Source organism: Anarhichas minor, unplaced genomic scaffold (genome assembly GCF_050575085.1).
Source record: "Anarhichas minor isolate MPS153535 unplaced genomic scaffold, ASM5057508v1 ptg000080l, whole genome shotgun sequence".
In the NCBI taxonomy this organism is placed as follows: Eukaryota; Metazoa; Chordata; class Actinopteri; order Perciformes; family Anarhichadidae; genus Anarhichas; species Anarhichas minor.
In genome coordinates this window covers 1,787,750-1,814,446 of record NW_027466526.1, presented here as the reverse complement: position 1 = coordinate 1,814,446, position 26,697 = coordinate 1,787,750, and the positions used below count along the sequence as shown (strand labels likewise).

The 26,697-nt window shown below is 40.6% G+C and overlaps 1 protein-coding gene across 1 annotated transcript in view; it reads right to left on the bottom strand.

The window, feature by feature from the left end:
* Window positions 1-26,697, bottom strand: part of ulk4 (unc-51 like kinase 4) — a 67,406-nt gene that overhangs the window by 32,543 nt on the left and 8,166 nt on the right. Inside the window, exons 17-26 of the mRNA XM_076081404.1 lie at window positions 26,244-26,322; window positions 20,756-20,863; window positions 15,818-15,901; window positions 7,429-7,590; window positions 6,413-6,598; window positions 4,892-5,019; window positions 1,598-1,731; window positions 1,153-1,274; window positions 710-766; window positions 439-490 (exon numbers count right to left, since the gene is read on the bottom strand). Coding sequence (XP_075937519.1) covers window positions 439-490; window positions 710-766; window positions 1,153-1,274; window positions 1,598-1,731; window positions 4,892-5,019; window positions 6,413-6,598; window positions 7,429-7,590; window positions 15,818-15,901; window positions 20,756-20,863; window positions 26,244-26,322 — 1,112 coding nt within the window. The remainder of the gene's footprint in view (window positions 1-438; window positions 491-709; window positions 767-1,152; window positions 1,275-1,597; window positions 1,732-4,891; window positions 5,020-6,412; window positions 6,599-7,428; window positions 7,591-15,817; window positions 15,902-20,755; window positions 20,864-26,243; window positions 26,323-26,697) is intronic.

Sequence of the window (26,697 nt, the reverse complement as noted above, 5' to 3'; positions counted from 1 at the left end):
TTTGTGGAGTGCAGTTGATAGTATTGCCTTTGAGCAAGGCACTGACCCTGCATCTTGCCTTGTGCACAAGCATTTGAAATGCAATACCACATCTGTCTCCCCAAGGCTGAATGTATCTTTCACATATCAAAATATTGTTTTATTTCAAAGATGTCTTGTGAGTTTAAGTACAGCTAAACAGCGAGAGAGTGCTTCATCCATTACTTTAGTAATGGATGATAGTTTTACTGATTTTGGGGAACAGGCATATAAAGGAGTATGAGGACCTATAAAAGCATCAGGTAAAATGATGAACATAAAGATAAACATGTGTACAGAAGAAAAACACAATCCGAAACACATGAAAAGTGACAGCAGAGTTTGGTTTGGTCAAAGAAATAAAATATTATAGATTTTTATGCAACATGCATTAAAAAATTCAGTAATTTAGTAACTCACCCAAAGCACTGGTCAGATTTGTTTCATTGGACTCTATAGAGGTGATATAGTTCTGTGAGGAAGAGAGGGTAGAAATGACATATCGACAAAAGACTACGCTATTATTATTTTTTAGTGCTCTGTGATTAGTGGTGGTTTTCATTTTTCTTTAAACACGCACCTGGAATTTCACTAAACTGTATTCTTTAACATGTTGAATTAATTGCATATTTTATTTTGCGTCCAGTTTGTCAAACAATCTTATCTAAACATAATAATACCAAACACTTACCAGGAGAAATCCAATTTGAGCAAGAAACTCTTCGGATACAATTTGACATCGAAACACCTATGAGAGGACAGTCACAAAGACAGTCAGTGAAGAGCAGGAAGACACATAACTATTATTTTGTTGCAGGTTTTAAACCCAAATGATGTTCAGTGTCACAGCACCTTCTGTAACCAGGTGTATCTATCCGGCCCTAACCTAGACTTACAGTTACAAACCAGCAGTGCAGCGTGACATTAACAGTGTTTAGTAACAGGCCTACACACCTAGGCCACAACGACTGTGAACGGTAAATTATTTACTTTTTGAGGCAAAATGGGCAATACTGTGCTGAACAATGAGAATGGGTACAGGTGATCTATGAGAAAATCAGATGTGGATTGCAAGAAAAAATGCTAGAACATTAGAATCAAACAATGAAGAAGACTCCTTAAGGTCCATGTTACCTGTGATGAAATAAGTTCCAGCACGACAGACATTGTAGGCAAAGTGTGTTTAAGCCGTCTGCTCTGAGCTGTAGATGGGTGCTTCCTCCCGATCACACCTCGCAATGCACATAAGACATCCTCTGGAGAGAGGAGAGGAGACAAGGAGACACAAGAGGAGATGAGAAAGGAAGAGTGTAGCAGCTGGGGTCTTCATGTAATGCAAAAGTACATTTTAAATAAAAACCTCTTTTACTGTTAAAATGTAGCACAAAGAGAAGCGCACAGAATCACAATTACAGAATGTCTTTGTATTATTACATAAAATATTTGCATTTGAATATTTTGTTTATCAAAACAATGATGAGTAAATTGATTTGTACAAGAACAAGCCCACTCATGCAGAGGGGTATTGTTTGTGTGTGTGTGTGTGTGTGTGTGTGTGTGTGTGTGTGTGTGTGTGTACCTAGTATCAGTAGTGCAGTGCCACTCAGATATCCAATCAGTAAATCCAGACACTGGGACAGGTATCCTAATTGGCTGGGGTTCTCTCTGAGGGGAGTGGCTTTGCGAAGGTCTCTCTCCAGGTGCATCACGAGTCTAGACAGAAAGAAACTCGCATGAATTTTGACTCTGACTGCTTTCAGGGTTTCATCTTATTCTAGTCAATGAGCTATAATGTTGACTGGATGCATAAAAAGAAGGGAGGCAGGGAGGTTGGCCAAGAGAGAGAGAGACTGACAGAGGGCCCCGAGTTTGGGAATATTTGTATTCTTGTCCGACTGCTTCTATTCAACAGTAATCAATAATACTCTATTCACAAATTCATAGCAGAGCCAAAAGGTTACCACTGCTAACTGGTATTTATTACTGACACACAAAACACACCAACATGTGTGTGCAAGCACACGCATGCAGAGAGATTCATTGAGGTCATATTAGTTAACAATTATTGATTCTAAGCTTTCGAGTGAGCATTGTGCAGCGGGAGAGAGGGATTACAAATTCAGTTATTTTCCTCATAATGTTTCATAAAAGATTAGCAGCCACGATTCACAGTTAGATACAATCCAACCCAGCTGCTGTTACTATAGTAAGGGTGCAGCACATTTCAGGGGAGCTCTAACAGTAATTTCTGCATTTTACGTTATTGTTATGGGTTTAGTGCAAAGCCTAGTAGGTACCTCCAACCTTAGACCCTCAGGTATGAAAGGAATTACTCCTATTAATATCTTAATAACATGTTATAGGTATTGAACACAATAACATTATCGAACAGTATGTATGTATTAAGTTGCCTCATACATGCCATGCACCTTGTTTGGAGGGAATAGACGGTGCAGGAAGAGAAAGTGTTGGTTGTTTTGTGTGTTTTTATGTTTGCTTATTTTCAAAGGTTGCCTAACGTAGACGTAAGGGTCCAATCTGTAATGATTTGAAGTGTTTACAGTCATGCTAGCAGCCCTGTGAGGCTGTGCTTCAGCATAGTGATGCTTTAAGATCAATACTAACATCACCATGCTAACATGCTCACAATGACGATGCTAACATATGTTCACCATCTTAGTTTAGCTTGTTCTAACAAGCTAAACTAAGTTCTCGAGAACGAGAACGCTTGTTCTCGTTCTAACATTTCCTAATTAGTACTTAACACACACATTACAGCCGAGGATGATGGGGATGTCATTAGTTTTGCCGGTGTTTGGTCATATGATGATGGTGTTAGCTCTGTGCCTGTCTGTCTCCCTGATAGACTTCTACCTGTGCGGTCCTCTGTAAGTCTTGCAGCCATTTTTCCCATTTGCTAAATAAAGAGAGACAAACTTGTCACCTCTCTGTCAGTCGCTGTGGGAGACTCACAAAGTACTCACAACCAGCCGACCTACAAGGGGTCTGCTCTGTGTGTGTCTGTGTGTGTGTGTTGAAAGCCATCATACTCTGTTCCCAATGGCAATCTTGACACTTCCTCAGTGAGGCCGAGCAAGTTTCTCTCATACAGACAAAAACACATACACACACACCAACACACACATATTTTCACGCCACTGAGGAGCTAATTAAACACAACGTGCCTGGGTGAGAGCAGGACTGAGAGACGTGCGTGTGTGTGGTTGAATCATGCAGAGTGCTCGGTGGGAGAGAGACAAGCAGGTCAACTCTGACAGCTCTAACACAGTGAACAGAGGAAGAGCAAGTAGAAAGGACGGATAGCGAGAAAGTGTGTGCGTGTGTGTATGTGTGTACGTTGAGTGTGAGAGAGAGACAGACAGAAATATATATATATATCATGCATATGCATCTGATCATGTGAGCTATGCATATTTACAGCTGCATTGCAAGTTGGGGTGAAACACAGGACAACCAGCTAATGAACCATTCGAAGTTCCAGTAAAGTTACAACATACAGCAGCACAAACTGAATGTCCAGGGCACATACGTTTATATTATCATTCCCACGGCTGCTGTGCTAGTTAACGCAAAGGTTACACAGAGTACAACCGCCTTGCCAACAGCCCCAGGCAGGGTTTTTATGAAGAAAGCCGCCCTTCTTAAAAGCAATCTGATTTAAGTACCAGAAAACTGTGCTAAAAAGCCGTCTCTGAGCACTTGTATCCGAATGTGAAACCTCTGCTTCAAGATAAATCACTCTACAAAAGCATGCCTTGCCAAATTTGTTGGTTCAATAATCTACTAAATCTATAACTGTTATTGTATAACATGTCCACACTAAGTCAGTTAAATGTGAAAATCAAGCTTTTTCTCTTCGTCTACATGAAGCCGTTTTTCCACACCCAGAGGCATTCTAAAATGCTCTTCTGAGTAAATACATCTGAAACTACCATCTTGCATTTTAATGAGGACAGGAGAAAACTGATCTTTTGGAAATCAATGACACAAGCATGCTCAGACACGATCAGCTGCTGTGTGGCAGTACATGTTAAGAGGTCAACTTTCTATGGCCTACAACAATCAAACACATCTGTAGTGTGTGCACAGGCCACAGTGTTTTCAGATTTTGTAAAGTACTAGCCATCTGACTCGACTCTTGATCCAACAGGACTGCTTTGCTGGAACCAACCATTGTATAATATCCACCAAATAAGTAATTGTTGTGGTAGTTACAAAAATGGCCATTTCTTTAACAAAAAAAAAATAATAATAATATGACAAAAACCTGGAGGAGAATTTTGGATTTGCCCTACCACACTGTATCATGAAGAGTGAATTCAGTTTTAGCTATAGTGCAGCTGTGTAAGAGGATACAGTCTGGAAGCTACGGCTAAATAATTAAAGAGGAATCCCACCCTGAAATGGAATTCACAAATGGAATTTGTTTGTTCTCTGACAAAAAGTTCAGACTGTGTGTGAACATGGGCAACTACATTCCAGAGAAACTAATTAGCCAGTGGTCCGACAGACTGAGTGGAGCCATGAGTAAGTTTCACAAGTCCAAATCTCAGTATAGTCAGTCCGTAGGACTTACTACGTGGTAGGATAACAGACGCATCACTCTCAGGCAGAATAGTAAGCGCATATGTGTTATTACCGTGTTATAGTACAGTACAATTAAAAAGAGCGTGACTCTTTAATTAACAAGATGAAGGGTCGCATAGATCGTTACTTTCTACAAAAGAGCACACACTCCAAACCTATAAACATATAAATATAACATCTGGCTAGGATAATGTAATAACATATTACTGAGGGAGATACCATGTCGATGTGAATGAATGTAAGTGGGCGTGCGTGAGTGTGTTACCTGTGTTGACAGCAGTATAGCAGTGTGTGTGTGTTGTCCTGTATTAGTGGAAGTAGCAGTAGAAATGCCTTGGCTCTTGTGACTGTGGATGGACTCTCAAGACAGGACAGCACCTTCAACACCAAATCCTACAAGACCCAAACACACGAATGAATAAAGTGAAACTGACTCTGTGCAATCCTAGATACTATGCTTTGATTCAAATACAAGCCAGCCATATGGAACAGACTTTTAACACTGCAAAGCAACACCTAAATGTTTACATGGTTACATCCCAACTAAGTAGGTTGATTCAGAGTAGAACGAGAAGAGATGTTTGCACACTGTACACAGTGCTTTGTTCTCAGTTTATCATGTCAAAATATATCCCTGCAATGTATCCAAATAATGTATGCAAAGAAATACGAAAATATTCTGTGCAACATTTTCCCTAAGGTAATCTGAAAATGTGTCGACTAAGAGGCTAAAATTTTAATCAGCTCAGACTCTACATTATAACACAACATGTGCACGCACACAACACACACGCACAAAAACAAACTTGTATGCCTACAGCTACTTTAGACATCCATTCACTCAGCATAAACTCAGCGGCAGTAGCTGGTCGGAAAAATTTGTGACTGGCCAACATTCATTACCATTATCATTATCACCAACACCATACGCTTCTGACTGTGTCTGTGTGTCTGTGTGTCTTTGTGAGTGTGTGAGCTAATGCGATAGATTGTGCAAGCATGTGTGTCTACGGGGCGACAGACCAAGTTAATTAATTTCAAAACCCAGTAGTGTGTGCCTAGCTGATAAGTCCCTCCCCACTACCCACAATGCTCTGCTGAAGTAGAAGGCTATGGCGCATTCATTCAGCCAATTAGCCTAGATACTGACACACTCTACAAATTAGCGTATGTGCATGCTCGCACACACACACACACACACACACACGCACACACACAAACAGACAGAGTTCTGTGTAAACAAACTCTTGGACTGTCTTTCTTTGTGCCAGGGGAGAGAAAAGGGGGGGTGAATGCATATCAGTGCATAATTAGAGCAGAGTTGAAGTACTAAGTTTGTATGCTGGTGTTAAATTGGATGCTCAATGCAAATAAATTCAGTTCAGAGTCAATTACCAATGCTAGACTCCAAGTTAAAAACCTTCAAATCAATTTTAGCCCCTCTGCCTCACCAAGATTAGCACTTTGTATACACACTAGATGGGCTGTCTTGTGAAAAATTAAATAGGAAATACATCAAAATCAGTTCGCTTACAGTTCAGCATTAGTTCATGAACTATAAGTGTGAGAGAGACAGAGAGAGAGAGACAGAGACAGAGAGAGAGTAAATATTTAGAGAATTTGAGGCTAGCTTCATTTGTTTCTCATGTTTTCAACAATGTGGTCGTTTGAGTGTGGGTTGTCTTTTGCCAGTTGATGTGTACTGTAATCTGTGTGTATTTGCATTTGAAATATTGCAATATATTCTTACATTCTTATGCAGGTGTGCACAAGAGTATACACGTACCTTGCTCTGTGTGACGCGGTGTGTTTGGATGCTTGAGGTGAGTAGGGCAGCGGCCATAGCAGTGAGTAGATGCTGCTGGACCCTGGCACCTGCTCCACCCACGCCCTCCAAGATGGCCGCAGGGCCACAGGTGTCAATCACTGCCAAGAAGACTGCTGGGACCACCTGGGTTATCCTTGAAAGAGCCTGAGACATAGAGACAGACAGTTGAACACACATGTAGATAAAACATGTCATTCATGGATTGCATTCCCATTCCGGTGTAATGTCATGTTGAACTTGACGTCCCTAATGTTAAGGCTAATAACCAAAATGCATTTTTAATTCAAAAATCAATCTGATTCACTGTCTGACGATATTAAAATGCTGCATGAGGGCTAAGTTAACAGACGTGCATCATATTTGATGGGTGTAGCTAAAAAAAAGAAAAAAGATTTAGCATCTTTGCCTGCATTTACCTTGAGTTTCCAATAAGTATGTATCATTTAAAAAAAAAAAATGTTTTAAATATTTATTTCAATTTGTAGCAACAGCTTGCCTTTTAATTGAGTTAACCATCCTGTTTTGTGTGTTTGATGTCTTTTTGTGTTTGTGGGTTCCAAACATAAACTGTATATAAGAAGTGGACGTAGTCATCGTGACGTCACCCATTTGTTTGTGGACTGCCGTTTTAAAGCCTTGAGTTCGGCAATTTCGCCATCGCCATCTTGGATTACAGCCGTCGCCATGTTGGGTTTTTTTGCAACCAATGAACGGAAGTTACCACATTTTGAATGCGGAGGAGTGACGTAGAGATGGACACGTCGCTGGTAACGGCAGAGATCTGTCAATCACAGTAGCCCCCCCCTAAAGCCCCCCCTGCTTTATGATCCATTTGTCTCTAAATGGGACCATTATTTACTCAATGATCATGCTGTATTGAAGAAGACTTAAAACTAGAGATTGAGACCATAAACTCTTTTAGTATGTATGTATCTATGTCAGTGTTCAGTGTGTTTTCAAGCATGTGAACTTACAGAGATGGCAGTGACTCTCACAGCCTCCACAGTAGAGTGGGTGAACAGGTACCACAGGGCGGACCCTATCTCTGTGGTAACCAGGTGGTGGGAGGGGCCAGAGACAGCGGTGGAAATGTTCTCTATGGCTTTAGCTGCCATGTGATGAACTATGGCATCATCCTGTGAAACAGACACACACCAAGACTTTTGTATCATATAAATCCATTTGGGAACAACAACCAACCAGGACATTTTAACAAGTATGTTACATGTACTAATATATGTAAAGATGAACTTTCATACTTGTGTGTGCATGTGCACATGCATGCTACAGTAATAGCAGAGCAGCAGCGAGTGGTTTGTGTCTAAAAAATGATTTGTTTTCTTCCTTTTCATTGTTAAGTTACAAACTCAAAACTCGATTACTGAAAAATGTCATGCACCGAAAGGCAGAAATGAACAAAGAACTAACACAATCACAAACTGACAATTAGATTAGCTCTCAACATCACCTCAATACAAAAACAAGAGAGAGGTTGCCTGTGTGTGTATATAAGTTAGTGTGCGTGCGTATGTGTATACTGTATGTGCCCACACACCTTATCCTGAGGAGAGAATAGTTGTTTGTGTTCAACAATGGGGCCAGGCTAATGAAATCTCTGTGGCTGAGGAAATTAGTTTTTCCAGGAAAGTCATTGTGGAGAAAGACAGGAAGTAGAACAGAAGTGATTGCTTCTGTCAGGTTATTATTGTGTTTCACTGTGTTACATCATTTAGACGCCACTCTCCCTAGATATGACATACAATAGAGTCTATTCATAGAACCAAGTTAATGATATTTTGTGGCAAAGGTTGATAATAACAGCTGAAACATGAATTTAATCATGGCAATTTATCGTGGCAATTCTGAAAAGTGGTGCAGGTGAGAGTTGACGATGTTCCACACATAACTGCACTGACTGTCCACACATGTAGTGTATATGCAATGCACAACATTTAAGAAATTAGAGACTTATGACAATTATAGTAATACTCCATTGCAAATCTGTATTTTTAATATGAAACTTTGAGTCTGTTCAATGTTTCTTATCACACAAGTGCAGCTGTTGTCAGCTTGAATTCATGTCATCTACAATGGACCCAAATGGTGACAAATCTTTGCACAATCCATTTCTCTGCTGTCTATCTGTGTGCTCAGTGCGTTTCAAACAGCTTCGGCATAATATGGTTAAATAAACTACTTATGTTTCATATTCTCCACCTCCTCAAAAGCTCCAACACTCAGTACACAGACAGACAGCAGATGTAGATTGTGTGGATTAGGAATGCAGGAATTGGTTTAAAAACTGTGACTAGAAATTTAAATACACTTCAATGAAATGTGTCACCTTATTTATCTATCATATTAGACATCAATTCAAACTGCTGTTAGTCAGAAAGAGCAGATTGTCGATGCAGGTGATACTGTAAACCCTGCGTTTTTATCACTTACACCACATTTTAAATGGAGAAAAGATTTACCTCGACCCCATCTGCCTTAAACATCTGCACTGTGCAATAACAGCAGAGTAGTGGCCCTACTGCCCTGCAGAAACCTTGTGTCCTGAAACAAAGATAACCTTTCTGAAAAATCTTGATTCTCTTATGGAGGCAAGGATGAACCTCTGACATAACAATGCACCGGCTGTGATTCACAGTTATTTAACATTTTATAGAAATTAAAACACAGCCTATTCACACACATGGGGACTCTAATCATAGCTGGGAGCTAAAATAATCTAGTACCCATCAATCCAATATAGGACATGACATTGTGTATTCAACAAGGGACTACGCAGCATGACAACATAATGAATCCTCCGGCACCCCTGCGGGAACCGGTAGAATGGTCTGTTCCAGCATTCCCTAGGCCGTGCGGGCCAGCTCACTAATTAGCCCACGGGGGAGCACCCACTGTCTGTGTGTTTAATAGACTGTAGCCCTGCCAGGGACTACACAGAAAGAGACAGAGGGGGAGACAGAGAGAGAGAGAGAGCGAGAGAGAGAGATCCTAACGTGGTGAGAAACAAGTAGCTCATGCAAGAACCTCCATCATTATGATGCAGAGGAAGAAATGCAGGAGACGGAGGAAAGAGCAAGTTACTCTCATTATAATTTCTCCCAGCATGAGGAACAAGTTCATCCGAGAAACACACTCATTATATTAGACTCCGTGTCCTACTTCAACCTCACATATTCAGAGAGCCAAAGTTAAAGAAATTAGAGTAAAAATGTTGCAACGGCTTCCCTTAGAACTTGGCTACAAGGTCATTTTAGATTTTATTTTTCCTCACACACAAGACTTTGCCAAGTCTCAAGGTACACGATGAGAGATCTGTAATTTTCCAGGACACGATTTGAATAATAAAATCACTACTTTTTTCTCACAATATCAAAATGTCTTAAAAGCTGCGAGCGAGTGAGTATACAACCAAACAGACCAAATCTAAACACGGCCTCCATACAATAGTTGTCAAGACATTTCACTAATAATCAAGAATGTCAACTTTTAACATTTAGTGGGAGAGGAAAAGTCAGGAGATGAACAAAGCCATCAAATATGATATGATAGGCCTTATTTTATTTATAGTTTTCTGAGATAGTAATGTTCACAATCAAATCCCAACCTGCTTGAATCATTTTACAGATAGCTGGAGTGACGGCACCGCTCCTTGTCTTCACTTGACAACACTCACTCTCTGAAGCTCTCACCGTGCTCTCGTACTGCTCGAAATGTCCCTCGAGTGTGAGGGGCGGAGTAAATCAGATACAAGGTGTTTGAAGAATTAATAAATATATGAATAATAGTAAATACATGTCTAACGATACATTACGTTACACAAACTGTAACTGTAGAAAAATGACTTGATGGTTATTGAAGTGTTAGGACATCCCGTTATTGAGCAGCAGAAAACATTTGGATAATTCATACATTAGTTATCTCATAGATCAGAAGTGTTTCTCTGATTCAACTGCTTCTACTACTCTGCATCTCCTCATTGATGTTTGGTATAGATTCTATAGAATCTGTAGGAACGAACATTTGGTAGATTCAGGAGCATGATGTTCAGCCTTCTAAAGGTATCATGGGGCAGATGTAATTAAATGGCATACACACCAACTTCAAACATCCAGCCATGATTATTGAGTATGTACTTTTTAATCCTAATTTAAGAGTAAAGATGGATATAGTACTATTGCAAAACATACAATCTTTAATTAATGGTTTCCTGGATTTGAATTTGGCAATTGATAAAAAACATTTATTTGATCTTACTGGTGCATCCGGTTTAAACAGGATTTCCATCTTTTTTGTCAAGTTTCAACAGGACTAACTGGCTTCCTGGCAACTTGATTGAATTAAAAAAAAATCTCCCTTTTTTTGTGGCTCAGGGCTGTCAGATAAGATTTACGCACTTTGATCCTCTGGCTAAAAAAATGTTGGAAAAACCTCTGTTCCAGATGAAAAGAGTTAAAAGGCTAGGCAGATATGGAACAATAAAATCCTGTCTTCAAGTGTCGATCAGTAGATTAGTTTTATATCCAAACATGTTTGCACCTGGCCTCTGAGCCTCAAGTAGAAAGAGAGCACATCACAAAAAACGACATCACATGACTTGACGCAGGATCTGTGTGTCTGCCTGTGTGTGCGTGTTCACATGTCTGATGTGGTTTCCTCTGTAATTAAAGTCCTTCAGAAGCCAGTGCACCTGGTTTTGAATGAGCCCCTATGGCAAAGACACAGACACCATCTATCAGCCTCACAGAGAACATCTAACACCTCTAATAGGCACACTCGAAGAGAGAGACAGACTGTCTGATTAACAGGCTAACAGACAGGCGGCGGGGCATGGAGGAAGAGGAAGGGACATGTGGACAAAACAGCAGAAGAGAGAAGTGCAAATAGACAAATTGGAAAGAAGACAGACCAGCAGACACACAGACGATCACATGTAAAATAACGCGGGAAACCAGACAAGGAGACAGACAGATAAAGAAACAGAAATACAGGCAGGTAAATAGAGACAAAAAGCAGTATGGGAAAACAACCTTGCATAGGAAAAGGACAGGCTAATATGAAAGGAAGGACAAGTGGACAGACAGGTTCATAAACATGTTAGTAGTTATCATCTTTCCCTCTTTTCTCTGTGCGTAATAGACGATGCAAACTAATACAACACAGTAACCTTGCGTGTGTGTGTGTTTGTGCGTGCATGCACATGGAGTGGTCATCTTATGTTAGAGACACAAGGGTAGGACCCATGGCTGTCTTAGTGATACCCCCTCTGTTCTCTTCTCCTTTGTGGAAGATATGGATAAATCATTAATAGGCTCACCGCTGCCGTGTGTGTGTGTGTGTGTGTGTGTGTGTAAGGGGGATTTCTGCCTTCTGCCCCCTGGCTTCTATCACTGTAATACTGTTCACACATTATTTCTGTGGCACACAGGCGCACACACACACTTTCCATCATAGGCAGCAGAAGCATCATCTTGTTCAGACTCATAAATAATTTCCTGCAGCTCAAGTCTGGCCTGGAAACCTGCCTTTCACTCCATGCCATTCACTCTCCCTCTCCAAGTACAACTCTCTCTCTCTCTCTCTCTCTGACTCCCTGCCATCTCCTCTCCTTCTCCCAATGCACTGATGCTTCTCTCTCTCTCTCTCTCTCTCTCTTCCTCTCTGTCATTCCCTGCCATCCCCCACTATCCCCCTGTCCACTGGTAAAACCACCATGCTCGCATTGGCTCTGTGCGCCCCCCCCCAGTCGACCCCTTCTTCTACTACAACAATCTCTATCCCTCTCTCCAGTGCTTTACTTGTAAATCAGGAGAATTCTCAACAGCAGCAGAGGGGGCTGGGGTGATCCATGGGGTCAGAAACCGCTTCAAAAATCACACTGCCTGGAGCGCATTAGACAGGGTATTGGCGCTGTTTCTCAAAGCTGTCATGCAATAAACAGTGTGTGGCACTGGATTTACATTTAGCACATCGGTAGACAATCTCCTTCTCCAGACAAACACTACATGGGAAATGCATCAGTAAACATTGGAGACACCACTTCAGTAATAAACCAAAAATAACAAGTATACAGGCTGGTCACATATCAAATCAGACAATAAACAAAAGGTCTTCAGTGATCAGGCAAGAGTAGTTAAAACATCAAATGTGTTATTTATGCTTTTGTGCTATTTAAGAGAAAATTAATTCTGCATTGTAATACAGCCACAGCAAACTGCTACCAACTTTGCATGCCCTACACAGTGTAACAGTGCACACAAATATTTCGTTTTCAACCAAAAGGTCAAGTAAAGCAATACATAAAATCAATATTTCTGAATCTTAAATGGCCCATCCAATATTTGACTTATCTTTGTAGCTCAAATATCTTAGGAAAGCTGCAATAATCAATATTGTTTCATAAAAAATCAATCAAATGTGGAAGGTGTTGCATGTTGTGGTGGACTCGCAGATAATCACCACCAAACTCTCCAGGCTACATCCACACTATACGTCGACAGTACGTCGGAGTTTTGGAACCCCTAAAGCAGAGACGTTCGAAAACGCTGCTGACGCCGTTGGGTTGCATTTTAGTGTGGACGGACTTAGCATTCACAACGAGTCCTTCCCCGATTCCTCACGCCACCGGAAGACAACAAACAACATCAACCTTTTATTACCGAGCAACTACCTGTGGTTCATTTAACATGGACAACACATTACAGACGTTGCTGACTTTGTTGTCTATGCTCGCAGCTTTAGTGCAGTTAAATTCTGCATTTTAATATGCTACAACTGCCCTCATGCGCAGGAGGCGAGCTATTATCCAAGCAATTTGCGAGCAGCATGTCCGGCAGCATCATCAGCCCTACGGAGCGACGGGAGCGAAGGCTTTGAGGAGGGCGATGGAGGACTTTTATTTTTCTTATCTATGCTTATTTTGTTCTGCATAACTATTGTAAAGTTCACAAAGAAACTGTAAACGAACTAAAGCATAAACGCTGCTCTCCAGTATGACAGCCACTCAAGAGCAAGACCTAAAGGCAGCCTAATACAATGTGTCTGTTAGAATAAGTGTGTGAGAATTACATAGGAACAAGACCTTCTATTATAGGTACTACAGTAATACTTGGTTGTATTTTCTGTAATTAAGCAACCAACCAACGTTTCAGGTGTGTTAGTGTAGACAGAGATTATTTCCAAATTACACGCTTGTGTACAGAGTTGTTTTAAAATGCAAACGTATTAGTGTAGATGTTGCTCAGCTACTCTACATAAAACTGTATTGTTTTTTCAGCCCGCAACTCCTCTCATCAAACTCATTTTGATCAGCAGCAAGCAGCTGCTTTCAGCAAATAAACAAACAACTCAAAAAAGAACTGTATGCTGCAGTAACTTCCCAGCACCGAATGGCAGACAAAGTTAGTAACTAGCTGGTGAACATAAGAGAGCATCTAGCAGCTATTTCCCCTCAGCAATAGGTTGAGACCAAAACAGAGCTAAAACATGTATTCACATGCTTTCCTTCCAAGCCTAATCCATTCCTAGCAGAGTGCATTAGTTGGCCTTTGGGAGGCTCATCACAGGTTGATGAGTGAGTGATCACTCAAAGTAGTTGGCAAGCTAAACACTAACATGCTAGCTAGCAGGGAACATTCCACAATAACCTGCCAAGTCGCAGGGCGCTAACTGGACGTTAAGTTACAGTAACACAGTTTATCATACAAGAGACTATTTGTATCATCGACTCCTGTCTCACAGTTTCTGCAAACCACACCATTCGTGTCTGGGAGGAAATCCAACGATAGCAGTGATGCCTCTGCAATGCAATTACTTGAATTGTCTGTGATAAATGCTGGTGTGGCTGAGCCCTGAGATTGACTTCGACATGGAGTTTCCCGTATTTCTAAAATATTCCACTAACATATGGCATTTCAGCATGAGGAATGGTGGTCATATATCTCAACAGCGCAAATATAGGTCTCTGGAAGTATAGTATGGTATAGTGTGATCACCTTGTTAACTCCAGGAAATGTAATGCCCACGAGACAAAGTTAGACTATTTAGACGGCTCTGTAATATAATAGCAAATATACTTGTGCAGCCACGGGGAAAACAGCCAGTCAGGGAGGAAGAGAGACAGGCTGGAGAGAGGGAGGGGAGAGGATGGTGAGAGGGAGAGATGGAAAGAGAGGAAGGCAGGTTGGGTCTGGGGATGAGTGTCTGGTCCCTAAGGCTGTACGTGTGTGTGTGTGTGTGTGTGTGTGTGTGTGCACATTTTTCCGTCAGCCTACTCTCACAGCTCAATAATGATAAATAAGTCAACCTCCTTTCCCCTCCCTTCAACCCCTCCCTCTACTCCTGTCACACACACACCCCTCCTCTGTTCACCCCGCCCCAATACACTCCCAGTGGTAATGAAGCAACAGTAGGTACTAGCTGACAACTGTGCAGGCCAGAGTTTCATCTATATTCATTCTGATATAGTGGGCTACCACAGTAAGACCCCTCCTACCTCAGAGAAAAACAACATCCATCATCCCCTTCTCTCCCTCAACCTGTACCCTGTATCAAGCATGGTGTGATGTGGAAGCACTCAGCTGTACACAATTTGATACAAAAGGAAGTAAACCAAAACTTAAACGTGTATGTTAAAACCTCACAGTTCTTGTAGGTGCAATGAATTAAGGAGGAAACACAGTCACATAAAGAAGCACGAGGTCCCAACCAAAATAAGACCAGGCCAATCTCAAACATTGATACACTACCTGAATACTTCAAACATATTTTAGGAAACAGCTTCATCACTGGAGACATCTGTGATATTTTGTTATACTATTATACCAACCAAAGTCATAATTTGTCTTTTTTTAATAACAAAACATGAGAGGGGAGGCATAATTAAATAGAAGTAGAGAGCAGAAAAATATAAGAAAGAAAGCTATCTGTATTTCTGCTCCATCTACTGGATTGCGTGTCTGGAGGGTCCTAATTGCTGCTGAGGTCAGGCTGCTGAGCAGTAAAGGGTTGTGTTTGATGCAGGTAAGTGTGTGTGCGTGCATGTGTGTGTGACTGCTCTGCATGCCCTTGACTTGCAGCTGGCAAACAACGCTTTAGGCCCCCACAGCTGCCTCATCATTATTGTTCACAGGGTTCCCCTGCCACACACTCTCTCACACACACACACACACACACACACACACACACACACACACACACACACACACACACACACACACACACACACACACACACACACACACACACACACACACACACACACACACACACACTGAGAGAGACTTAGTCACAGCTACACAGGCACAGACACAAAAACAGACTCACGCAGACAGACACGGAGACACTCACCCCTTCCCGCAGGCTCCTCATTAAGCCAGTGTAGGCGGCAGCGGGAACGAACCACAGTCCCTCTGGGGAGCCTCTCTTCTTCTCCTGATAGAGAGACATAGAAAAGACAGGGAGAAAAGGGTGAGAGGAGAGAGGAGGAGGGGTACAGATGAGGTTAGGGGGGGGAATAGAGTGGGAGTAAAAGAAAAGCAGAGAGATAACGTGGAGGAGCAAGTAGAGAGGAGTGAGGAAAAGGGCAAGAAGAGGAGAGAAGGGTCATGACATCTTGATTATTTGGTTACCACGTCGGTGCGTGAACATGCTTTCATAGCTACGTTCTTTAAAATACTGAATTCACTTAGTAAAATAGTAAGTGTAAGCATAATGTGTTCTTTTATTTTGCTTGCTTGTGTATATACTCAATCACTCATATTTACAAGCGATAAAAAAGGAAGAATTTAAACTTTCGCTATACTCATGACAGTTTTCATTTAAAATTCACAGGACTGCAAATGCTAGTACTTTCAAATCTTCTATCAACTACTGAGTCAACAAATAATTCATCTTTTTGTCTAAAATATGTCAGAAAATAGTGGGAAAAGTCTATCATAACTTCCTAAAATTGTTCCATTTAAAACTATAAAAAACTGAGAGAAGACGCAAATTACCGCATTTGACAAACTAGAACCAGAAAAGTTTTGCTTAATAAATGACCTAAATTATTTGCAAGTTTCTTTTGTTGATTCACTCTTATTCATCTGATCATGTTGTAAATGTGTATCTTTCTTGACAAAATCTGTTACACATATATATATACACTGTTAAACCAGCGCTGTCTTACATTCCATAAAACTGTGATTCATTCAGCAATGTTTCTATCTTTTCATGAAACAATGCCCCTTCTACTGCTGCTGTGCTCGGCTTTAGGCTATTTCTGACCTTGAGGATAACGACAGCACTGGAGGCTATAGCTAATCGTTGTCATTGACTGGTTCTGCAGAAGAAGACGGGACAAAGTGGCTGATTTTACCAGGGGACACTTAAAGGGACATTCCATATTTCTCAAATTAAACTGTTTCTCCTGCCATTAAACAGACAAAGTGATTCCATCTGTCAGGATGAGTTTACATCCTGTGTTTGGGATTTTCATTAGAATTAGTTGTAATGAAGACATTTGTTGCAGCTGATGCTGTTCAAGGAACTTCATCATCAATATGTATTCATTTTATTCAGTAAAGGGTTTCAACACCATGTGCTGTAAATGATGCCTCAAAGAACTGAATCGGTATGATCCTCAGCAGTGTTTTCTGTGGCCATGTACTATTCTAAGAAAGTAATACCTAACTGTACCCACCATATGGGAATAGTCTGATAACTGTTTTCAGTCTAAAGTCCAATAAAAGTTTCTGTGGTTATACAGTAACCTTGAGAATAGAGGCAGCAATGCAGCAATGCAGCTGATCGTTGACACTGACCAGGAAACCAACCAGACAGCCAACCTACAAGTCCACCGAGGGACTCAGAAAAGACAACTCTACAAATCAAATAATTACTTTATGTATTTGTTTAGAGCTATCAACTACTTGACTGTCTCTGCTGGAGGGGCATCAAATTCTAGACTGAAATAAGTGATAAGTCTGAGACAGAAGCCCACACGGAACTAAAAGTTGTGCTAATCATAGTAAACGACTTTTTCCAAAATCTAATCCTCATCCAAAGCAGGTGGTGTTTCAACAGGAAGGTACTTTAAAGACCTAACTAATCACTACCTTTGCTTAACATGAGAAGCCTGCACTAAGCGCTCTCTAATCAGGACTCTTGAACCTTTAATAGAGCTACAGATTAAAATTGTCACTGAACTTTTTGGAGTTTATTTTAAAGTTCTAATCCTAAATCAAAAAACCTACAGCAAATAATTTTCACTGAAAAAACAAGCGAGAGGGTTCAGGGACAAACCTAAATAATGAAGATCGCAGTATTGACAAGTTCCGATGTTAGTGAAGCTTTTTATTTGTACTTTTTAATGTTGTGATGTCATCTGCTCTGCTCACTCTATCGGGCTGAGCTCCTGCAACTACACACTCACACATACATATATAGACACAAACACAGACACAAAGTGCGAGCAGATATGCCGCTGTGGTGACGTTAACTAGGTGAAGTGAAGGATACTCGAGTTAATGGGAACTGCGCTTGTTACTCTATGTGCAAGTTAAAAGCCAATGTTTTATCAATACATCTGTGAACATGTAAATGAAAGTGAAACCTAATTCAATCAGCCATCGCCGCTATGTTTACACAAGCACAGCATGAACGATCGGCCAAAAGGTTTCTTTTGTAAACTTCTCTGCTGGCTGAGACAAAGCAGCCAGGAGGACAGAAGACAGGAGGAATGACTGATACTGACAGATGTCTCCGTTCTTCATTCTTTATAAACTTCACTCAGAAATGTTATTTATTTTATTGACATTTTACATTTGTTTCCAGTGAGATATTAATGACTTTATATAATTACTTTTCTGTTGTAAACATAACTGTTGCTGCTCTAGAAACAATATTTAGCTCTATCTAAATTATAGTTTTTATTTGTATCTTTTTCAGATTTAGTCATGTAGAAGAACCAAGTGTTGATGAGAGTAGCTCCTAGTTGTACTAAAATCCTATGAGGTACCTCTCCTCCCTACCTGTAGGCCACCTCAGTTCTCCGACACGCTTGGAGAGGGAGGGGCTGAGCTGAGGGGTGTTTAGTTAGTTGCAACCTGCCACAAACCACTAGATGCCACTCAAACTTACACACTGTCCCTTTAAGGAAGAGTGTCCAGAAAAAAGCCATTGCTCAGAGTGAAAAATGAAAACATGTTTGGAGTTTGCCAAAAGGCATGTGTGAGACTCTAAATGTGTTTTCTTTCGTACCATTTTTTTTTTGAGCAATGTTTCTTTATCATTTCACTTCACCAATTTCAACTATTTTGTGTTGGTCCATTACATAATACCCAAAGAAAAATCCATTTTAATTCCAGGTGGTAATGCAACAAAATTGAGTGGGGTGAATACTTTTGCAACGCACTGTAACGGCTCATTCAATGAAGTGTAGAATAACTCAAATCAAGTATAATCTGTCACCCTAAAACCTAAGCGGCATTGTGCCCATTATCCTGAAACATGTTACAGAATAATCTCTCCATGTACGTGTGTGTATGTTCAGTGAAGACCCTTGAACTTAGCTTTTGCGTTTCATTTTCCTGCTGTAACTAACACACATTTACACTCTAATGTACTGCTCTGAGCGAGGTACAGGAATCAGATGATTATAGCGTTATTATTGGTTAAGAACACACTGGCATCCATGGTAAAAACACTAGCTCTTGCAGGAGCCGAAAAGTCAATTTATTAAGAGCTGTACTGCACTGATGAGATTCCCCATGGCTTCAGGAGAGTAATAAGTGTAATCAGGCAGCGTGATCGATTTTTGAAGGTTATCCATCAGTCTTGTAAATAAAAATCTTACTCTTAATCGACTTGGCTGGCTAGATTGAGGTTAACCAGAAATAAATTGGGATCACCTTTTCTAATGAAGTCAAACAAAGCCTCCTTCACTCTCTCTTGTAATGTTCAGGGCTGGGGGTCAATTCGCTTTCAATTCAATTTAGTCAGCATGTTAATTTGAACTCCATCACCTAATGACAGAGCACTCAGTTTCATCAAGATTGATCTCATTACTTTCTCACTGAAGTAATAAGAAATGTGTTTTGATCTTTCTGCCATCTGGCACCAGTGTTGTGCTCGCTTCACTTTGACTCATTAACTCTGAAGAAATGAGCCGTTCTGCAATATTTACTTAAGAGTTGGAAAAAGAGAAACTTTTCTCTGAGAGATGATTTTCACGGTCCACATTTAAAAAGCCATCTCTTAACGTCCAGACTCCATAAACACAATGTTATGGGCTAGTCCGTGTAGTTTGGAGAATTAAGAGTGAGCATCTTAACAGTTCATCCTACTATTGTTTGAGGTTGTGATTATCAGTGGATCTCTGTGTTCATTGCATTTATCATAACATGTAATAATATGAATCAATCAATGCATTTAATGACTTTTGCCGAGGTTTAGTATGTACGGAGGCCTCCACGATAATGTCAGTACTTCGGATTTGAGTAATTACCCTTCAACACTATAGACTGTTGACTTCATCAAAATGTTTGATTGAAATCAGCAGTCTCTGAGGGGCCCCGATAGCTGATTTCTTCTAGTGTGGTCAGCTTAAGTGACTTTCAAAACAACAAAATGCTAAATTCAATACCCTGATTAGACTAATGACAAGAAGTCAAACAGCAAGGGATGCTTTTCCAAAGATTTGGCATAATGAGTGAGTCTGTGAATGATTGCTTTAGAGGCTGGAGAATATTCACATATTCACACATTCACGTCTGTTTGTCAAAACTTAAAACTACTAAATATCACATTGTTTATTAGAAGTGTTCTTGCAGCCATACTAAAACTGGAATAGGTGATCTCTCTCTTTTTCTTTGAATTGAAAATGAATGCACATTCATATGCTCACAACAGCAGCATTAGTGGTTTTCTTTCTTGTCTTCACATCTCTGCATTTCCCTGAATCTTGTTTAAATTCCCAACCACAGTCAGGTGGATTTTTTCACACAAGTCAGTGGTCAAAAATTGAAAAAAAAAAAAAAACAGAAATATCAGAATTCTGATCCTAAACCATTATCACATCTCACAGCCCACCCTCTGATTTGCCCTGTCTAAAGTAATATCCGTGTCAGCTATGGAACTACTGAAAACTGTGCCTCGTGTGTGTGCATGCAGCCAAGTATGCAAGTGCATTTCCCCCTTATTCAGTGTGTGTTTGCATCCATTCAACTGTTTCCTTTGGATCAATCAACTGCAGTATCTTTGAATCACAGGAATATGAAAAGACAAATTTAAAGAGACAGAGTCTACCTGAGAGGCGATGAGGTAGAGGATCTCCCCGAGTGGTGGCAGCAGGAACTGCTTGATTTTGCTATTCCTCAAGTTATCTCGCAATAAATCTGTCAGTGTGGACACCGCCTGGAAGGAGAGAAGAGATATAGTTTCATCAGCAGTATTCTTTTCTTCATTGTTACTAAATCAAATTAAAAAATGATAATATAACTAGACTTCCTGCTCTATAAAACTGAAATGTACCAGCAATAACATTGAACTCTTTCAAGTATACGTTATAATTTCACAAAAGGTAGTATTCCTTCATATGTAGTCTCAGAATATAACAGGACATGGAAAAATTAAACAAATTGAGATAAACTCCTATACATTCATCATATCTAATACGTGGTTGCAAATATACGATTACAATATGTATTTAACACTCTTGGGACATCTTTGCGTGATCTCAAACTTGTTCTGAATCTCTCTGCCATACAACTGTAACTTTTAACTTTGATTCTATTTAGTGATGTCAGTGATCCTATTTGTTACTGACGATAAAGGAAAGAAACTAAAGCGAGGCAAAGGTAAAATCAGAAAGGGTAAAGAGTGAGGAGGAGAGGGTAGAGTGAGAGAGGAAGGGGGAAACAGCAGTGAAAAGGAAGGGAAAGTGAAATAAAGACGATATATAAATAGAAGAATAAGAGCTGGACAGCAGCAACAACAAGCTCACTGAGAACCACGAAAATGCACAAACACACACCAAAATACACGTATACACAAACAAGTGTTTTCAAAGCACTAAGTATATGCACACACACACACACAGGGTACACAAATTCATGCAATCATATGCAGTTATAAGAAATGCACTGCACACACACACACACACACACACACACACACACACACACACACACACACACACACACACACACACACACACACACACACACACACACACACACACACACACACACACACACACACACACACACACACACACACAGAGTTAAGTATATGCAGAGACAGCCTTGCTGGCTGGCTGCTTCCTGGCATTAGCATTACTGCCAGCTTCCCCCCTCTGTGATCTGATGAAAGTTCTGCTTCACTCCTCTATCTCACCCTCTCTCTTCTCCACTTTTCTTTTTCCATCCCTCTCTGTTCTCGGTCTCTCCCTCCGCATTGTTTTTCACCCTTCTTGTGTCTTTTCTCTTCCTGCTCCACTTTAATGGCCCTCAATGTATGTACATGACCTCTTTCACTCTCCCCCCTTCTCGCTTTCACTGTCTCTCACCTTCTATCTCTCTTTCTCGTTGTAGGGTGAGAAGTGGCAACAGTCTGTTTGTCATGTACTCTCTCAACATATCTTCCCCTTTCCCAGAAGAGTTATTCTTTCCTTTTATTTCTGCCCAAGAACCGTGGTGTATCCTCATGCGGGGCCATCAATGAGCATGCTACAGCATCAGTTTGCCACTGGAATCCTGAGTAGGTCTGAACATTATTGCCGAAACACTTTGAGACGAGGACAGAAGCCAATATGCATGTTTCAGTTGACCTTATTTAAAGTTATAAACTATAAAATCATACCATGTTGTGTCGTTTCTAACCAAGCATGTGGATGGTACATGTGTGCTGTGAAAGAAGCTGCTCTTGGTCTTCTGCCTCTTTGCCACATTATTGCTCTCCGTTCTTCTCCCTCACTGCCTTTCAGAGCAAAACCCGCTAATAACATAAATGGCTGAGTGCATAGCTGAGATTCTGGGGTGTGTTTGAAACTGGTCTCGCAGCTGCTCTGAGGCACAGGGTACTGAAAGGCACCCCTGTGCAACGAGCCAGAGTGGAAAAGCAAGCATAAACGCACGGGCACACACACAAAACTATATTCCCTCCTAGAACACATTATCTCAGCATCAACACTCCCGCAGATAAGGAGACATACACACATCAATTTAGTTAACATGCACTAACGGCATTCATAAAGTTGCACCGAGGATATAAAAGACAACACAGCACACAGAAGTCTTGCACATACACACACAAATATGACACCTACAAATAGCACACATGAGCAATTACTGTTTGTCTACACTTGGGACAGGTTGGTGCATTATCGGTGTTATCAAGAAGGAAATGCACATTTTTTTACAGCTAATCAAAAGCTCGTCTTTGCTGAGGGGAGAGAAGAGACGGACATATAAAGCAGCATTGCAGTCAGAGGTAACCCTCTTATCTTCAAGCTTTCCACCTAAATTGGCTTCATTTTCTAAATGTACATACTGAGATGTCCTTAGATCCACCCTTGCAAAACGTATACATGTTCTGAAGTGTCCCATGGCAGACATGACATACTGTATGTCACATGGTAAAACAAGACAACAAACGCATGGCTATGATATACACATCAAGATTTAAACAGTTTTGTTTATGAATCAAACACCAAATGTAAAAGATGTTAGATGAGCAGAGGCTCTGAAAATATCTTCATCATCTCCAGGAAACAATAATGCTGTATTTTCTGTTCGACCATCAGCATATTAATCTATACTGTAGTGTAGGTTTTGGATGGTTTTCATCATAATGCATTAGTTATAGTTCACACAACACAAGTGGTTCAAACTCTCATATATTCCTTGCAATAATCACAAATATGCCGATGCCCTCTGTTCCTAAAGATTGTTGAGACTCCATATCTCAGGAAACACTCTGCACAGCAGAAGCTTTAGCAGCTACACCGCTGTAAACGCCACAGAAAACTTTGTAGGTGATGCTAAGTGAATGGGGAAAATGATACCTGGTTTGTTCTGAAAGCACAGCTTCCCTACGTCGCATGAGGAAAGCAATAAGCTTGCGTTAGTAACATTAACCCAGAACATTTTATTCTCATTTAATTCTATTGAAGGAGAGAGACGGAGAGAGTGAGGGACAAAGAAGGACAGACGAAAGAGAGAGAGAACAGAGATAAGATGCGGACAGACAGAAAGGGGAGAGTGAGACAGAAAGAGAGACAGAGACAAACAGGTGTGTGTGTGTGTGTGTTGGGGGGGGTCGAAGCATATAGCAGTTACCATGGTAACTAAGCCCAGCCCTGACACTCCAATCAGTAGGACTGCAGCAGGAGAACCCCTGCTGAGACAACACATGCGCGCGCACACGCGCGCACGCGCACACGCACGCACGCACGCACGCACGCACGCACGCACGCACGCACACGCGCACACACACACACACACACACACACACACACACACACACACACCCCTGCTGAGTCTATAGATGGACACACAGTCATAGACACAAACAGACCGACCGACACACAGACACAAATGAACAGCGTTGTCCTTTTCTTAACAATTTGTCATCCTACGTTAGCTGCAGGGAGGTAAGGACGGGAGCGGAAAAAATGTTCCGCCATTTGTCTTTAACAACAAGCGCACCGAAAAAAACACCGCTATGCCACAGTCGGCCATTTTGTAAATCACTGTGACGACTCGGTAGCAGTAAAGTGTCGTAACAAGTGAAGACAGAGAGAAGAAAAAAGACAAACCAGGAAAGAGAGCGGATGTGGGATCAGAAGTGCCGTAGCCGGAATGGATTACATTTAGAATAAACAGATGTGATGGAGCAGACGAAGAGACAAAGAGGAGTAGAGAGACGCGAAAAGGTGTTTAGTTCGGTTTAGGATGAAAGGATGAAATAAGGGAGAGGCTCCACATCTCAGCACCATACAAAACTGCTTTTACATTGAATTAGTTCAACACCGCTCGGTTTGAACGTGCGTGTGTGTGTGTGTGTTATGGGGCAGTAAAGTATTTGAATTGTCTGTTTGTCACCGTTTAGGAAAATACACTCAGTTGCCAAATTATTAGGTACACCTACATAAAACTAATGCAGTCAAACTAAGATTCAAGTCAATTTTATTTATATAACCCAATATCACAAATTTGCCTCAATGAGCTTTACAATCTATTGTAATACGGTTTCTACCCTTTTTTTCTTTTTACAAATTAAGGATCTAAGAACAGAGGGTGTCGTGTGCTGTACTGATCGTAATGCCCCTTTGTGGTATTCGGTCATATGAATAAAAATGTATTGTTTTGGCAAGGTATACCGAAAAAAACAATATAGATATGTACAGCAGTTTCACTTATAAGTACACCATGGTGATATTGTTACTATTATAAAAAAGTAGCATATGTAATTAATACAAATAATAAACAAATATAAATAAATAAGACCTGTAACTACCTAAATAGTTACCACAAAAGTTACACAAGCATTACAACCACTTCCAGTTGTCATATTAGCAATACTATAAGCTAGAACAATTCAATTGGTTTATGATCATTTACAGAGTTAAATACTGTTTACTACGCATTACTATACAATGTTTTATGAAGGAACTGTATAAGCAAGACAAAACCTAGCAAAAGCCAGCAAGATCCTCAAATGTTTGCATGAGTTAGTGTGTGTGTGTGTATGTGTGTGTGTGTGTGTGTGTGTGTGTGTGAGTGAGTGAGTGATGTTTTTAGTGTCTCTGAGGCTAATGAGAGACATGTTGTCTTGTAGATTTTTAATGCCACCTGCTGGTACACACTCGTACTTTAAAGTTAGTGTTGACAGACGAGGTATTCCCATCCACTTCTTGTGTTAGGGCAGATTATCCCCTACATGTTGTGCTGGAAGTTTACATTATTGGGGATATGCCCCTAAACAGAACAAAAGCAGGGATAACAATCAAACAAAAATGACATATCTATAAATCAACAAAAATGCATCGAAGTGCACAACATTAAGCAGGACTTACTGTAAATAAAGAACCAACTATACATACTGAATGCAGTATTAGACTCATTGTTCTTATGTTTTCCGTTCTTATGCATAAATGTGCAGTCATACTTTCTGTACATCTGCTGGTATGTACTGTCACCTCGTGGTGTGAAGTGGTACTGCAGGTTTTAGGCCCTCTAAATGTTTAGGTTTAAGGTTTGAGAATTCCATCTTATCATCCATCCATTATCTGTAACCGCTTATCCTTAGAGGGTAGCAGGGGGGGCTGGAGCCGATCACAGCAAACAGGTCGCCAGTAAATCCCAGCGCTGACTCACAGAGACAGACAACCATTCAAGCTCACATTCACATCTACGGGCAATTTAGAGTCAACCGTTTTCTAAAGCTGCATGTGTTCGAGCTGTGGGAGGAAGCCCACGCTAACACAATGAGGACATGTAAACGCCACACAGAAGGGCTTGTTATTGAACACTTCAATATGGCTCTAATCATTTACCTTGTTTTGGTGTGAAATTGGAAACAGAATTTTTTTATTTGTTTTAAGCTTTTTCTACAGTGCCAGTGCACTTGTGCTCCTGTACTTCTGTAGCCGATAAAGGCTGAATGAGCAGAGATATACTGTAACTTTATTATCGATCTAAACGTGAGTGTGCAGAGGAAAAAATATAGAATTGAAAATTCTGTCTGTGTGTGTGTGTGTGTGTGTGTGTGTGTGTGTGTGTGCGTTCCAGACCTCAGAAACAGGACTCTCCTCTCCCAATTCAGTAGAATGCAGAGCCAGTAGACCAATCACTCTGAGAACCTTGCTGCGTCTGGAAAACATTTTTTTTGTTTTACAAAATAAAAACATTTAATTTTATGTTTGCATGTCAACACAAGACTATTTTAAAAAAGTATTTTCAATCCATAACATGTAAAAATAAAAACAGTCCTGATAAAAGAGAAAGACAGAAAGAGAGATAGACAGAAAGAGAAGAAGTTTCCAGTTCATGGCTAAAGCTTGTAGCGTCCAACAAAACACAGAGCACCATGTCTTTGTAAACAACCACTTTGTAGCTTTCATATGACATGATATATGTTGGTGTTGATAGAAGTAACTTGAAAAAACGGTTCTTTAAGAACTGTATAAGAAAGGGAGAGAGAAAGAGGGAGAGCGAGAAAAGGAGAGAGAGCATCCTTTAGGGTGT